The 16892-nt window shown below is 40.9% G+C and overlaps 1 protein-coding gene across 2 annotated transcripts in view; it reads right to left on the reverse strand.

Annotated features, from left to right (window-relative positions):
* The window catches only part of LOC129732327 (neuropeptide SIFamide receptor-like), a 321404-nt gene that overhangs the window by 177460 nt on the left and 127052 nt on the right, over positions 1–16892 (reverse strand). For both annotated transcript variants that reach the window (XM_055693132.1, XM_055693133.1), the window contains one exon: positions 15423–15522. In XM_055693132.1, the coding sequence (XP_055549107.1) occupies positions 15423–15522 (100 nt within the window). The remainder of the gene's footprint in view (positions 1–15422; positions 15523–16892) is intronic.

The following is a 16892-nucleotide window of genomic DNA, read 5'->3' on the forward strand; positions in this document are numbered from 1 at the left end:
GTGGATTGTGGTGCCCTTATCCAGCGCAAAAGTGCGTAAAATCTTCAAAGACTTAAGTGAAATTTACCCGTATGCTAACGTAGAAGTGACGAACCCGACGAGCAATTATTGTGCGGCCTTTTGACGCACTGCTATCTTTGGTAGAGACACTAAAATTCACAGGAATGGTTAAAAACCTATAATCTTTCATTTTTTTTCCTAATTTGAGCTCCAGGGCAAAACCTGAGTTGATCAGTGTTATCAAAATTTAAGGAATACCTCGCGTATAAAAGTAAAAACTTATAATTTACTTCAACTTGCTATGTTTTAATTTTCGAGCGGCAGAAACGATTTGTATGTTGACGTATAACCCGCCTAAGTTTAACTACAAAAGAAAATCTAATTCAATCTGATTACGTGTAATGGTTAATCTCCACAGCAAAACACCACTTATTTCAGATTTCATGCTGACTCTACTGCAATCGAAAAACAGACCCGCGTTGAACGTTCTTATATTGAGATGAAAAAGTGTGTAGCATGCTAATGAAACAAAAAAGAATGAAGCGACATCGACAAAACGTCTCCAGCTGTACTCCCGAAGGATTTCACACCGGGAAACGAGAACACTTGCTCGGGCTGCCCGGTGTGCACGCTTCTCATTTCCTTGCTTCTGCATGAGGTGTCCGCCCGACCAGCTGGTAAGCAGATAATTTATGCTTCCGGATAGTTTTATGGTAGCACGTAAGTCACGAAGTCATCGCTCTTTGCCACACGGGTTCATCTATGCCGAAGCAATCTGAGCCCACTGCAAACGGAGCACGGCTTTTGACATGCAGTCCGGAGCAATTGAAAATCGTTCTATTGTTATGTCAGAGGAGGAGGAGTTTTCTTTATGATAAAACGGTTCAGAAAAATGAATGAACGAATCCAGAAAGCCGTATCTTGATTTCCTACTCTAGTTTTTTTGCATCGATGCTCACCGGCATCTCATGTCCTAAGAAGTCGAAATCGTGGAAACTATCGAACAAAACTTATACCATCAAACAGTGCATTAATTTAATAATGGCGATAATTTGTTCTTGCATTTATACCTACGGGGTTCGCCACAGAAGGCAGAATCACGAAAGGCAAAAGCTCGAAAGGCAGAATCATGAAAGGCAGAACTCTATGACCGTACACAAAAGGCAGAATATTTCGAAAGGCAGAATTTCGAAGGGCACGAAAGGCAGAATCACTGGTAGCAGAACCTGACTTACGATAGCCAAGTGCGAATCCCGGTCACGGTACCAAAGCTGTTACTCTACATTTATTATTTGATGACCAGTTTTTATGGGAGGTGCAAATCAAGCCTAATTATTAGATCCGAAACCCGCAAACTGGTTTGACTCAGGTCTTTAAGACTCTCACGGCATCGCGGAGAGTTATTTTTCGATGTTAGGTATAACTTACACTAGTCTCAACGGCTTGTTGGTTATAATTAACATAAAACAATTCATGCGGCGAAGACGCATAATCGAGGACAAGGAACTGAGGCGGCACAAAGCCGCCGTGGTTTCCGCAGTCCGAGCCGGCCGCCGACCCGCCGTCGGAAGCGGCGGCCTCTTGCATACAAACAACTGATCTACTGGTTTTCTAGGATTATTCAAACAGGTTTTCTTTCCCTTAGTTAAGTCCGAACGAGCGGTAGCGAGTAAGGACAGCATACACTTGGACAATAGAGTCGACCAAAGGCCGCGAGTGTGTGTTGTTAAAAAGAAAAAAGACCATTTTTTGATTCTGCCATTCGTGCTCTTTGAGATTCTGCCATTCGTTATTCTGCTTTATGAAATATTCTGCCTTTCGTAATTCTGCTTTCCGTGATTCTGCCTTTCGTGATTCTGCCTTTTGATTTTCTGCCTTTCGTAGGAGACCCTACCTACGTCTGTTTCTTGGAGATGCATGAATCGATTTACATTTATTTCGTACTGATATATCAACTTTTTAAACTCTGGTGTTCCAGAAAATAACAAAAAAAATCACAGGAATAATAGTTATAATCCACACATTCAAAATAAGTAAATCTTAACACTTAGCTTGGTTGTACGAAAATATAATTTTAAAGTTCTCAACTAACAATGCACCCCAAGATATTACACAACACACAACCGGGTGCTGGCAGCGCTTGGCAAAGTAATTTATATCGCATCACCCCTTTCACTTCCGCTCCATTGACAACGGTGGAGTATCCTTTGAAGATTTCTTTTCACTGTAGATTGCTTCTTGCTGCAGCTGTGGCTCGCTTCAGTGTCAATAAGATGTCCTGTAGAGCCGGAATACGAACGTAATTGCAGAAAATGAGATAAACCGCCATCCAGCGCTGCTGCACCGGGCGGCAATACTTTGAGCCGTATCTAGTGCCGAGAGTATCAAGAAGTTTCTTCCTCGGTTCGAGTATGAGACTCCTCGGAAGTGTCTCTATAAAAAGGAGTAATTTTTATGAGCAGAACACTTAATAAACATCGCACTGGAATCAACTCTTATTGGGATGATACATCTTTATAGTAAGCAACAGGATTAAAAAAGTGTTGAAGTTTTTTTCAAAAAAAAAGTCATGAATCAAAATATTTTTGAAGTCAAAAAATTTGAAGTATACTGACATTTTTATTGCTTCATTTAAGGAAAATACTACTTCTACGTACTAGGCTGCAAACATAAGCAGCGCGAATCTTCATCAATCAAAAATATTCATCTATCATCCCAGATAGGAAATTGCTACAGAGACCACCATGGTTGCAACAGCTTTCCAAAGCTGCACCGTTCTGGTATATAATCACTCTCCAGTAAGTAATCAGTTTGTAGAAAAAAAAAAAGAAACATAAAAGAGAAAACATCGTTATGTTTCGGAGTCCCTTCTAGCATAGCACCCAAATATCTAGGCACAGTGCCGCATGGTTTCCTACAGTTAACTAAAGTAAAGACCCTTTTGAAGCATGTTCAGTCTGGTATGAATTGCTTTTAATGAACCGAACAAAAAAGGCTATTCGCGACACTTGCTTTCACCACCGAAGTAAAGAAGACAAAATCAAGATGTTGCTAACGAAATAATCCAAGATAATTAGATGTCTAATTAATTATATCGCAGTTCTTGGGGTGCTAGGATCCTGGCTTCTAGAAAATTATGTTTCTGGTACATCCAAAACAAATTACGTTGTACAAGTGTCCTTAATAAATTTGACTATTTTTTTTTATTATAGTAATCCCATTATTGATGTGACCTATTTACATCGCCGTTTCTGTTTTGATAACTTTTCATTATTCGAATCAAACATTTATTCGTATTTTACGAACTAATTTCATTTTTGTCATATGACTTACATTTTAAGTTTAGTAAAGCGGGCAATGTATGCAGTTTGCGAGGATGCGAAAATGAACGGGAATAGAAGGTGTGACTTTTTAGGCTTAGAAAAAATTTCCCTCGTTTAATTGGCCAAAACACCTTGCCGGAGACAACGGAGATTGCGGGTTCGCGTCCCGTCTGGACGAGGGAAAATTTTTTCTAAGCCTAAAAAGTCACACCTTCTATTCCCGTTCATTTTCGCATCCTCGCAAACTGCATACATTGCCCGCTTTACTAAACTTACAATTTATTCGTATATTGATTTCATAACTTTTCATACAGTGATTGGGTCAAAAATTGGAAGTTGAAAAGAAAACGATAATATCAATGAACTTTTTTAATTAAATGATGTCTAGAGTAAAAATATATGCACAAAAAACGTTCCCAAAAATGTCCTGTATAACCAATTCGATCAAGAAAGAGTACATTGAATGCATTAAACCGGTTTTAAGTCAAAAAATAATGTTTTTCTGAACTTTACACTTTTCAGACCATCCGGGGATGAGATCGTGCGAAGCTTTGATGATCAGTTTAGAGTATAGAATTGACATGTGCAACAAACTTATATCAATGTAAATTCTTTCTTTCATCATTTTGAAATTGAAGAGGATGATTTCCGGTTCCTGGAAAATGATCAGATGGCCAAATGATCAGCTTATATGAATATTGCCAGATCAATCCCGTGATATTCACAGGCCGTAAATCGACCCCAGTTGCCATTTCCTATGTTTTCAGAGGCACATTATTTCTAGATAGTCATTTTATTTGTGCTAGATTAAAGTTATTAACATTGGTACGAGATAGTCTATCATAGTTTCATCGTCTATTATTCGAAGAGTTTGCGATCACTCCCGAATTCAACAATGCAAGTGTGTAACGAATAGCTGTATGTAATCCTTCGTCAACCTGATGGTCATGGCTTCGCACACAACTCTTCTTTTATAGTTTACTAAAAGAAGTGTCGCTACACCTATCGCTAACGTTGCTATCACTACAACTGCTGCTGCTAGTACCCGGATGCAGCTACCGCTGCTCTGCTGGTACATGAAAATATTGACTCCAAATTAAGTATCTAGTTTGTCCTCAAAAGGACAATTTGTTGTTCAACCCTTCATACTAAACTTATTTGATACCGCGTACAAACCATCTTCCGAATCGAGTAAAAATAATCCGCGTTATTGTAGAAATATCCTGTTCAAAAAAACGCATAAAAACCACCCGCGTAAAAAGCGACCCCAGTGTATGATGATGATGAAATGATGACCGCCACTCTGTGCTATCCCCGACAGTGGGAATAGGGCATTGTCCACAGTGAAAAACTGTTTTCACGCTGGAAATTTGAGGACCGACCGGCATTGATTCCCAGCATTTCAGAATCGTTTATCTGTGGCCAAAATACGGCAGAGCTTTTTACTGAGGTTGGAGCTACCGCACAAAGACAGATTTTTACTAGGGAGGAAGTAGTGTAGTAGACAAGGTCAACCTCCCACCACAAATTCAGTTTAGCGATAAAAAAATCGAGGCGGTATACAAGTTCGTGTAACTTCACTCACTAATGACTGCTGACAACGACACCAGCAAAGACGTTCGGTTCCATCTACGGTTGAGTGCAGATAGAACATGAATCGTGGCGCAGGTGTTTCGGAGAACCACTCAGCGCCGTTGAAGCCCTCTTGCAAGCATATTTAACGTGTCTTTTAAATGTAAGCTTATCCTAAACCCCCAAGAGCTTCAAAGATCGCTTTGAGGTAAAGGTGCAATCTCGGACACTGACTGACACCCTGTTGTTCGGATTTGCGGTCATTTACAACGCTGTCCTCCGTCTAATGGTGCGCTAACTGCAGTTTCTTGGAGTGCATCCAGTCTTCGACCTTGCGTATACAGTGTTCGGCGGCCAACTCGACCACCTCATTCGACTTAATCGACTCGCCCCCGACCTTTAGCGTTATGTCGTCTGCAAAGCCGACGATCACAACTCCTACAGGAAACTTGAGTTTCAACATCTCGTCAAACATTATATTCCACAACACCGGTCCCAGGATAGAACCTTGTAGAACTTCTGCGGTAATTGGGACGTACTTCTGACCCTCCTCCGTGTTGTAAACAAGTACTCGATACTGGAAGTAATTTTCCACAATCTTGTACAGCGACACCGGTACATGGATGCTCCTGAGCGCTATGGAGCCCCAATTGGCGCTATTAGTTAAGCGTGACGATTGCGTAATAGCGTATGCCCCTTCTCTTGCGCTGGAGTGCTACCTCCGCCGTGTTCCGCCGGAAACCGAACTGGTTACTTACCAGACCGTAACCACCCTCCGTATAACTCACCATTCTGTTGGGGATAATCCTCTCAAGCACCTTGTCGCACTGTCCAGCAGGCAGATAGGCCTGTATGCCGATGGGTTCCCTGGCGGTTTCCCAACCATCGGCAATAAGGCCAATCTCTGCCACTTCCACTTCTCCGGGAAGATGCAGTCGTCCAGTCACCTCTGTATGACTGCCCGAAACAGCCCGGGGGCCGTTTGTATTGCCAGCCCGATTGCCAGGTTAGGGGTTCCATCCGGTCCCGGTGCCTTGCTCCCCCTTAGGGAGTTGGCGATCACGATGAGTTCTTCATTCGTAACCCTTACCTCTCCTTCGATCTCGACACGGCTGTCGTCGCTCACGGATTGGATGTTCGGCAGGGTGGCCGACCATCCCTGGTCTGTTTCTGAGATACTGGAGCGTCGGACGTGAGGCTCGACTGCTGGAGGCCAAGAACTGGGCTCGTGGCGTGGAAAGAGTCCCGTGGATACGTGAGCGTGGAGAGACCCCCTTGGATACGCTCCAGCATCGCTGGTGACCGCTCTGCAGGCGCCAGCGCACCTGTAGTCTTGGCCATTACGATCCTCAGCATCGAAATGCGATGACTTCCACCCGCGGACAGTCGGAGTGTTGGTTGTACCCGTCGCTTGCCGCCTCTCGTTGTTGTCTACACTATAGCAAAATACTATTAGTGTAGCCATCGTCTACCCTCCAGTTCTTGATCAGTCCTAGGCTTGACAACGTCACGTCGATGATCCTTTCCGCACCATTTCTGCTGTATGTACATTTGTTCACAACGTTGGCCAGTTCTAGGTTAAGCTTGAAACGAGCGTGCCGCTAGGTTCATAGAGAACCCTATTAAATGGTGGGAGGTAAATCGCCTGCAAGGTAGACAATGGGTGCTCGAATCAAGGGGAATTACTGATGGGGTGTTGGATACTAATATTTTGACAGTCTAGGAAAAGGTTGGTTTCACTGATCAGTAAACGAAAACAATTATAGTATGGAAATCAACGTCAAGAATTTTTACAAACGGAAATTAAAAGAAATTAAGAAAATTCGAGGCTTGGCTGAACGAGGGAAAAAATAACTCGATCTTTCCGGTTCAGACCGCCGAACAGACAAGTCAGAAATTTCTAAAAAAATAAGTCAGTGAACCATAAAGGTTAATTTTATTAGTGAATTCTAAAAAAAAGTGAATAAATTTAACCGTTGCAAAATTGAAGTGTATTCTAAGTAATTTGATTTTGTCCAGATTTTGACCTAACAAAAAGTTATTTGTTTCATTTTATAAAACCGTGAGTCCAGTAAATTGATTAAATTGTAAACGGTAAGCATGCGTTACAAAAAAAAAATGAAATAATCAAGTAGTTATTTTATTTCTAATTAAAAAAATTGATCAAATTATAACAGAAATCAAAACGTGAGTCAGAAAAAAATCAAATTATTAGTGAGGCAGAGCTAAATATAAAAAACTAACAGTTTCGTGAGGTAAATTGGTGGAAATTAAATATTGTGTGTGTTGGGTGTTAATCAATTCCTTTTTAGTCGTTTACTGACGACCACGAAAAAAGCGTTGGGAAGTTTTGGCCAGGATATTCGCTTCTTCAAAGGCGGACGACCCGCAGATTCGCGGCCCACCTCGGCCAGCACGCGAGCCTCTACCATTTGTGGTTATCGTGGTGCAACTGATCGGACTAGGGCGATCCCCTGGTGGTATCCTTCGCCTCGTGGCTGCGTGCCACTAAGGGTACACCCAGAGTGCGTGGTCAAAGGTAGTGGAGTTCAGCCTCGCGAAGCACCACTCCGCCAACACGTGGATGCCAGGAGTCGCGAGTGGTCTGTCAGGGGAAAGACTACCACAGCCAGTGCGAATCGCTCGGACTCACGTCCCGGGAAAGAATAATAATCAGTCCAGATCAGCCACTCAACGCCCTCCCATCGGAGCCGGTGGATACGCCGAGTAATCTACCCGTTGAGACCTCTACACCAATGGGCCCTCGTGTCACCACCACTGCAATCGCGGCGACCGAACAGTAGTACACCCGACCCAACAGGAGAACGACCTGCTCGTTCCAGGTAACCTGTAGCATCGAGACATGCTGTAAGTACGTCCGGACCTTTTTATTAAGCACCGACACCCCTCCCCACCACCACCATAAGGAAATAGTAGGGCATGAACAAATTGTGAAAACAAAAGGGGAAAAGAGATTTTGCACAGATAGGGAGACTCACGTAACAGGGAGAAGAAAACATATAGTGACGTCACGTAAAGGAACTGGATTCCTGGGATAGGAGAAAGATGTAGGGACAATAGCAAAATAAATCTCGTTTTGTAGTAATCGAAATTTACTTAGAATAACTTCAACCTTATCATTCTTTTTATTACCTGCGAATATAACCACTTTTCATAAAAAAAGCAATAATAAAACAACTTTCAATGGTTCCAACAATTGAATCGTAGTTAATTAGAATTTTTTTGTTGAATTTGGGAAACATTCCTGCTGTGCGAATTGAGGTCGATAAGTTTTGGGATAGTCGGGACTTTCAAGAGGTGGATCCTGCAGTAGGGTTAGTACTGAGCTGGCAGGGCAAACTGATCCGTAATTCTGGCAGATGATCTTGGTCATCTGGCGCATAAGCTAGAATTTAGAGGCCCTACCAGGATCCTCCTTACAAGCTTTACCAAAGCCTCCAACAAGATCTGACCCCTCTGGTTCGTAAAGCGACTTCCCCACTCCACAGCCCAAGCATGGAAATCGTCCACCACCACCAACGGCGTAAGACCCGTTAGCTCCATGGATAACAAGTCGCTAGGCTATCTGGGTGAACCTTCCGGTAGACCAACGTGGCGGAGCATAGCAACTGCAGTAGAACACTCAGTTCACCTTGGCAACCACGTGCCCTTCTTCTGAGGTTGAAACAATCTCCTGAACCGGGAGCTTGTTCGTCGTTCATATGGCCGCCATACTGGACTTATTCGAAACCCAATTAACGGTACGGGTCCGATACGATGGTGATGTCCGACAGTGGCTGCTTGGTATAGCAGCTGCTGGGCCGCGAAGCAATGGTTCAGGGTCAGTTGCGTCACTCTTTCTGGAACATACCATACATTTGGGAGACTCCCCGCAGTCCTTCGCTTTATGGCCTGGCTCCTATCGAGCCCCTTTCAGGTCCAGGGCTTATGTCCTCCCTCGAAGCACCGGAAACGAATGTTCGGTTGCTGTAGCATGCTCAGAGGAAATAGAGACCAGCCGACCTTTAGTTTACCTTCCTTCAGTGCCAGGTTAGCATCCACCGACGCTAGTCGGAAGGTAGCTACCTGGGTTCCCGCGGGACCTTTTCGAAGGCGGATTAACTCAGTAGCCACCCCCACCCCGCACCACGCTTTGAGGGCTTGTGCAATGTCGCACCCCTCGAAGATTTCGTCCAGGTTTTCAAGCTGGAGAGTTACCTCCGAGAGCGCTCGAACTTGCACATCCTTCCCCAGGACCTTCTCGGCTAGCGCCTTGTAGGTAGCTCTCTTATTTTTGACGTCCTTTCGGAGCACAAGTATCATCTCGCCAGTGCGATATTGGCGGATACTTCGCACGTTCGCCCCCCGATCCCTGAGATGAGTTCTGCCCCTCATCTTCTTCAAGACATCTGAGTACTTAGACCCCACCTACCCTTCCGTCTACTCCACGCCTTTTTGACCTTTTATGATCCTCTGATCGCTCCGCCATCTTGGGGCGTCGCACCTTCCTGACGCTTCGTACCCTCTACAGTAGTCTAAGGGTTGCCCGAAGTATCAACCTACCGTTAGCTGGCCACGCCCCAAGGATATCGAGCGACAGCCCGGTGAACTAAGTTCTCGATAACGACTGAAACCAGGCGACGAGGCGAGCAAGGTAACTAGATTAAGTAGGCGACGGGGGCCTTTGCAGACGACATGATGACGAGCTGCAGCCATGAACCGAATAGAATTCGCATTGATCATTGCTATTTCGCAGATTCCTAATAAATGAAACACAAATTTCTATTAACTCGAGATTTAATCAAGCAAATGGAACCAAATTCAACGAGTTATGTTTTTCGAATGCAAAAAATATTTATGAGGTAGATCGACACCCCTCCCTTTCTCTAGAGTTCTCCCATGCAAATGAAACACAAATTTCTGCATAACTCGGGAACCAATCAGGCAAATGGAACAAAATTTGACAAGTGGAGGTTTTCGGGGGCAAGAAATGTTTCTATGATTATATGACACTCCTCCCTATTTAGAAGAGAGGAGGGGGGAGATTCACACACATTTATGCATAACTCGAGAACTAATCAAGTAAATGGAACCAGATCTAGAAAGTGCGGGTTTTAGAATACAAGAAACGTTTTTATGATGGTTTGACACCCTATCCGACTTAGAAGGGGGGAGAGGCATTCGTACACAAATGAAACACATATTAAAACCAATTTTCACCTGCCATATACGCTCTCTGAAAAACAACACAAAACGTCCGAATACCACCAAATACGGGTGTTTCCGTAAGACAATACACAGTAGCTTAAAATTTACCTCGGATGCCATTTTGAATTCTAAGATGGCCACTTCCGGTTTTTTGGAAAACAGACCGAAATGGCCGAATACCACCGTATTTCCGTAATCGAGATGATCCTCATAAAGCAAAAAAAACAACCCTAGATGCCATTTTAAATCTGTTCAGGGTCACCATATAATTGTCAGAAATTTATTTCATAAGTATTAGATACAAGTTATAAAATTGTTGACAAAAAGATGGCGGCTTCACGGTGAACCATTTTGAAAATGTTCCGGCTTCGACTGTGTATAATTTCCTGCAAACCTCAACAATAATTCGCCACGAAGGTGGTGGAAGACCGACCAGAGTAGTGGGAAAATCGAACTTTTTCTCTCTTATCTAAATTATGGTTCAAGTCTAGTGGTTTGGCAATCAATCAAGATGTATACTAGAACAACTGTTTGAACTAAGTTTTGATTCCATGTCTTCAATACCGATACCGATGAAAGGTATGTGTTTTGGCCAGATGAAACATTATCACATTACGTCAACGTTCCTGAACAACCATTCGACCCCATTTCTACCCAATATACGCAACCCAACGAATCTGCCTTAGTATCGTCCAATCGAAGATTCCTTTGGGATTAAATGTTCCTTGGTGTAGAAAAATAACTGGGAAGCAACGAACTTCAAACTGTTGAATGGTAGAATCAAGAGATACATTCTAAATGTCGAAATAAGAGTCGTACAACACTTTTGTTTCGCCATCACGAAAAAGATTCGTCGGGAAACCCAGCACGGACCATTCTCAAACGTTTATTTTTTTTCGTTGATAATGAAAAAACCGGTTTTTTAAGTACCTACATGTATTTTTTTTGGTGGCGACAGAAAAAAAATGTAAAATTTTAGTTGTTACCCATTGGTCTGCATCAAACAGAAATGCGTATATTTTCGATTAGGTTGTTTGGGTTCTCATTTCCTGTACCATTCTACTGTCTCGATCAAAAGACGATTCAGCTAGACTCTCTAAGATTAAAAAGGAGAACATAAGTTTATGAACTGTACAAAGCATATCATCAATAATTCAACCAAAAGTTTTCAAGCTTAGCCTGTAATCGCCATCTGTTTTGAAGGGTAACTATATTTTTCCTAGAATTTAGCCACTACCGCAGTCAAACTCGTTCAGCATTTACGCGGAATAATATATTCAACGCTAGCACGGAACAATCGCTTAACTGCTTCATTCAACTGTTATCTTCAACGCTAGCATCTTCTGGCACGCAATCGCCAAATGGAGGGGAAAATATCTCTAACGGCGTCAAGCAAAATATCTCCAACATGACAACCCCCCTTTGAGCAACGTACACACTACTTTTCACTGAAAGCGCTCGTGCCAGCCGGAACAAACACGATCCCGGGAATGCAAAAGGACAATTTTCCCACATCCGACAGATGGTTCCGTTTTCACTTATTCGTATTCTTAAAGTTCCAAGAGAAGAGTTTGAGCATTCAGAATGCGGGTGTCATCTATCCGAAGAATAATAAATTCAGATTGAAATTGCTCACTGGTATCCCCACTTTATAGTCGCTTTGCTTTCTGCGAAAGAGCGTCGTTATTGTTTTACTATCGTATCTTATCGTTTGGTGGTTGAGTACGATCAGTGGAAATGTACTATCAACTTGTTGTCGAATTCTCGGATATGCATTTAAAGGTTACGACCTGCTGATGAAAGGTTCAATATCGTCGAGATTATGTTCCCTAAAGTAAGAGCACATTGTTTAACAAGTCTATAACTTGCCATATGCATCATTTGAGTAGAGCCGCAAACGGCGATTTGCATGTGACTATGACTGTGATTGCATGTTACTAGTTATCATCTAAAAGAGAAAGTCTCGCGAGCCTAATCATATACTTCTTTACTACGATAAACAAAATACTTTTGTGTAAATAGTTCACGATTTTGAACTTCCAAAATAAAACAACATAATGCTCCCTTGGTGAGAACCGAGCAGAGCTACGCTTGAACCGTTTAACTTGTTGATATTTATGCTGTTTATGCCAAATAGCACCTTATGAGTTAGAACGATATGTTACCTCCCTAAACCACACTGTAAGCTTGAGGATGCTCTAGCCAAAGAAGAAAGAGTTGTGTTTCAGACACTGTTAATGAGTTGTGATAAGTTATTACACACAGAAAACAGTTTGCAAAAATTACAAATGTTGACTAACCGTGATTTAAACAGGGAAACTGATGATAAGCGGTTAACAGACGGGATTTTCTGCGAACAGATTTACTGAGTTCATCATAGTTTGTCTTTAACTATTTAAGGGATTTATATTTCGGCTTGCAGTCTAATGAATTGCGTTGATTTCTATCTGCTCATCACCTTGTCTTTAACCTTTGCTTTGCAATAAGGCAAAGCAATGTTTATCTCCAGTTACATCAGAACCCAGTTAAGCAAAAGAAGCTAATAGGTACAGCACAGTTGTTGATACCGTTCAGGTCACAATCTGTCAGAATTGAAACCAACTATGAAGCACAATGAACATTGTAGCAATATAAAATTTGAATGAGAGGGCTCTTGAGAACTAAATTATTAAAATTATTTAGTAGCTTTTCTCCGTGCATCGCAAATAAGTCGGTTATCCGTGGAAACCGACCGACTATCGCCAAATGTGGTGGGGTAAAACTTCACTAAACTGTACAGGGGGCGTGCGCTGCAGAAATGTACGCCCTCTTTACGATGAGGGTTTGCAAAGTTATGAAGTTGCTGTTGTTAATTTCGGTGCTGTCAAGAGGTTCAGTTTCAGTTGCAATTGGAAAATCTGTTGGTGAAGCAATTATGTTCTGTGTACGAAGCAGTGGCAGCGGGTTGGGTACTGTTGCGAGTTTATGTCTGTTAAAAATGTTGAAGTTCTAGGTCAAATACGGGGCATAACAGCGGAATGCCGGAAAACTTTTACATTCGTGATATGATATATTATGTCCATAATTTGGAACAGAAACAGGAAATACACAAAATTGATAATTGATTGGTAATAAATCGTCGTTCAAGAAATAAAAAATTCTTCACATCTCAAACACTTCAGAAAACATAATTAACGAAACATGTCCCTGCCATGTAACAACATATCTCTGCAACATCCGCGATGATAATTTAATGGTATTTCCGTGAGAATAGTTATTTCTGGTAGTAGTGGGTACGAAGTAGCACAAAATGAAAAAAAAAACATCCATAATGCAATGATCTGTCAATTTAGGAGAAAAGAAATCGGTTAGGTACTCAATTGCTGCAAGGTTGTTTATCGTCAGGAACCAACGGTTTTCTTCTGAAAGGTCACAGAGCCAGCATCCGTTTTCGTTCGTGTTTTATCATTTCGAATCAATAACCGACAAAAATAGCTTCCCAACATCGAATCATGTGACACCATCGAACTTTTATCGTGTGAATCACACACACACAAACAACCTGCGGTTTATCTCATGTGAGTGGAAACTCCAATTTTTACAGATCCTAACCAGGTAGATTATTTGGCAGTCATATGGAAGCTGACTTTGGGTTAGCCAAAAATAGCTGAGCAGTAAAATTACCTCCATAAAAAATTGATTGCGATATTCGAGTCAATAAATTTAGATCGATATCATCAAGGTTAATATCGTGATGAGCAGTGAGAAAATTTTACAGTAGAACACAAATTGTTAAAAAAGTTAAACTGGTTTCTGCAAACTTGTTGCTCTTGAAAAATTATCTTTTCTGCTGAATGTGGGGATTATTTCTGCGACAAGTGCAAAATTTACTGAAATGCTGGAATAAGCCAATACATGCCAATATAGAAATCTTGTAAATGGCTCAAAATTCAGGTCGGTTCAGTTTTCAAGTACTGTGTATTGAAAGATTGCAAACATTAAAATCGGTTTTTTCCCTAAGAAGATCAAATTTACTCTATTTTTTTTAATTGAAAATTGGAAGAATATTTAATACTTTTTATGATGTTTTACATCTGGGAAACTGCTTGGTGTATCCTTTTGTCATAATATGTATCATGTAACAAAAAATTTCAACTATTTTGATATGTAATTCAAAATTTGTATTTTAAATAAGCTAAAATTTTAGCTTGTATAAAGGTGTCATTTTTATGTATTTAATTAATTGTAGATATTGTTCTTGATTGTCTGATTGAAGATTGTCTGACGATAAATTTACTCGCTTATCTCCATTGTAGCGGCGAATGCAATCGCAACACAATTTTCTCGTGCACAGATAGCATTGATCGCAAGCCATCGGCACATGACTACCGGTATCTCGTCTATCCTTATAGACGAGTGCCTTATTGCTGCTATACAAGTTCCGAGTGTGTAGTGTGTAGAGACACAGACCAAGTGCCGTGAACTTCGCGTACGGTCGAACTGCTCGCGATAGACATTGTCAATGTCAAGATCAGTTTACGTTTCATCGCCACCTGCTGGTGCTGCGAAACGAACTGCTTCGCCGCACTCAAACTCCAGCTCAAATCCCCTTCTCGGTTCATCAAACGCCCAATGATGCTGCGGTTTGTCCGTACTCGGGCCAGCTAAATTAGACTTGTTTAGACTCGTGCAAGCGAATACTGCACAGCGGTTAAGTGGTTCGCCAAATAAGAATTAGGTCAAACCAGGCTCTTTTGAGGTTCCGAATAATTAGCAAATTGTAGTTGTTATGATAAGACGTTGATTACACTTGAAGTTGGTAAAATGGGAGATTCGAATCGCTCAAACGTTTGATTAGCTGATTTTCCATATATTAGTGATATTTGTTCGTAATAGAAAGCACTAAAATTACAGTTAATAACCCAGTGGATAGAAAAATGGGTAAGTTATATAAAACCATTTTGAGGGTTACTATGCCAAACATTTTCCAGGAACCCGCAGAATCAATAACCATAAACGGATGATAATCCATATGGTTTAACGATACCCCATACAGTCGGGACTATATCCCGAATTAGGTGTTAGGCACGTTGTATGGTTATTGATTATGCGGGAAGCAATAGTGTTGCGTTTGTAAAAGATTACTTTCACAACGGTGAAATATTTGGCCAAATTTAATGTATATGCTCTTACATAATGACATTGCAGGAATATGGAGTACCACACTCAGGTACCTATTGATGATTTGTTCTACAAATGATTGGAAATTATTTCTGGGCAATTTTTTATCACTCCTATGAAGTGTTTCGTCCATTATTTATGCAAAATTGGTACACTCACCGATCCAGCGAAACTGCTATCAGACTATAGACGGAGGCAGCGACTGAGACTCCCTGTATATAAGGTACAGTTTTACACATTAACCAGCCGAGCATCCATGCTGAAAAAAAAAAAGTAAAATGATAGCATTATTTTTACCTTCATAAATTTTGCCTCAATACCGATTGCTAAGAGCTGTAAATTCCTCAACACCATTCTGGCTGAAAACGTCCGACTGGTGACACAAGGTCTTTCAAAAAAGATATTTTTGTGCTTAAAGAGTTAAATAACTAGGGTAGGGAACATATTTTTGGCAGCTTTAGGAGCCGCCTGTGTATTGAGACGAAATACTCGAATTGTGGAAGGTGAAATACAAACATGAATATATCAATTTGCTCATTATCTTTTTCTCTGTCAGCAAATCTTTTCGGATTGTAAAAGTTATTTAGCAAACTTTAACAATAATCAATTAAAATTTCCAATCGAGGAACGCTATTCCAATCACCCCGAACCTATTCTAAGCAGTTTGCATCTGTTCAGCACCCGAAGTGGCGCCTGAATAACTGCAATTTTAGTTGATTTTTTTTCGCTTGATGTTTATTCTAAGATTTTTCTTTGTTGAACGTTATTTTATGTATTCGTAAGACAGCTAGTAATTCAGGGTGTTCATTCTAGTCATTGAAATTGTCGATATTCATCAAATTTCAGGAGTTTCTTCGACTGATTATAATAGGCTCCACTGCGTGAGCCGTTCCTTACTCTACCTTTTAATTCGAGAAAAAAAGGGAAGTTTAGAATTATTTTAAGCGTGTAGCACCTTTGTAATTATATAAAACTAGTAATTTTCTGAAAAAACACGTTTGTTCGTAAGATATACTAATTATTTGTGAAGTAATAGTTTTTTTTTGCAGAGGTTTGCGTTGTTTTGTCAGCAGATCAACTGAAATAAAAAAAATCATATTATTTCATCAGTTTAGAAGTGTGCCGGGTATCTGAACGATCATTTTCATAAGTATTTTGTTTTCAGTGCAAACAGTAACGTTTTTCCCGGAATAAAACATGTTTTGAGCGCTACAAATTGCATTAATTTTTTAAACTCGTTAAAATTTTAAAGTTTAGCTTATAGAGTAAGGTCTTTTTTACACGAGGCATGCGTTCCAAATTTGTATAGGATCGTATGGGAGTTGCGAATATAACAAAAAAAAACCGTTTTAAAATGTTTGAACCTCTTTTGAATATGATAGTGGTCAATCTCCAAAATTCAACATTTTAAATTTTCAGTATTTACACCAAAAATTATGTTTTTTTTAGAAACGGATATATGATTATCGTTGGCCTGAAAAGAAAAACGTGTTTGAATTTGAAATGTGGTCGATACTTTGTACCGCTTTTGAGTAATTAAGAAAAGCAACCTGCGTAAAAAGAAACCATGTAAAAAAGACCTTACTGTACTAGGCGCGCTTCATATCGTTTTAACTTTCTCCCTATTGC

This window comes from Wyeomyia smithii, chromosome 3 (assembly GCF_029784165.1).
Source record: "Wyeomyia smithii strain HCP4-BCI-WySm-NY-G18 chromosome 3, ASM2978416v1, whole genome shotgun sequence".
NCBI classification, from domain to species: domain Eukaryota; kingdom Metazoa; phylum Arthropoda; class Insecta; order Diptera; family Culicidae; genus Wyeomyia; species Wyeomyia smithii.